Here is a 373-nt window from a genome sequence, read left to right as displayed (position 1 = left end):
GCGGCTGCTGCTGCTTCCCTGCGTCGCGACTGCGAGAGGGAAGAGGCTGGGGAAAGTTCACACGTGCAGATGTATTAGTTACTGATTCATTTGATTAAATGCTAGTCTCAAGTGCTCTGATCCGCAGCTGAAGGCGGCCCCATTAGCATAACACTGATGTTTAATTTTCATACGCATAATTAGCCCGATATTTAACACTAATAGCAACACGCAGCCTCGCTGCGTTAAGCAGCCGGGAGCCGATCTGGCCTGAGCTGAACTCTGTCGGGCGAGGCCCACGCCGGGCGCGCGGTGCCAGGGGCTCGCCCGGAAACAGGAGCGTGGCCCGCCAGCCCGGGGCGCGGCGGCGGCAGCTGCCGGGAGGGACGTCTCG

The 373-nt window shown here is 59.8% G+C and overlaps 1 protein-coding gene across 1 annotated transcript in view; it reads right to left on the bottom strand.

The window, feature by feature from the left end:
- Positions 1-107: 107 nt before the first annotated feature.
- METAP1D (methionyl aminopeptidase type 1D, mitochondrial) overlaps positions 108-373 on the bottom strand; it is a 77442-nt gene continuing 77176 nt past the window's right edge. The window contains exon 10 of the mRNA XM_019522851.1: positions 108-127. Within this exon, the coding sequence (XP_019378396.1) occupies positions 108-127 (20 nt within the window). The remainder of the gene's footprint in view (positions 128-373) is intronic.

This window comes from Gavialis gangeticus, unplaced genomic scaffold, assembly GCF_001723915.1.
Source record: "Gavialis gangeticus isolate Ggan-Ray unplaced genomic scaffold, GavGan_comp1, whole genome shotgun sequence".
NCBI classification, from domain to species: domain Eukaryota; kingdom Metazoa; phylum Chordata; order Crocodylia; family Gavialidae; genus Gavialis; species Gavialis gangeticus.
Note: the sequence above shows the minus strand (reverse complement) of the source record. Positions and strands in the feature narration are given on the sequence as shown.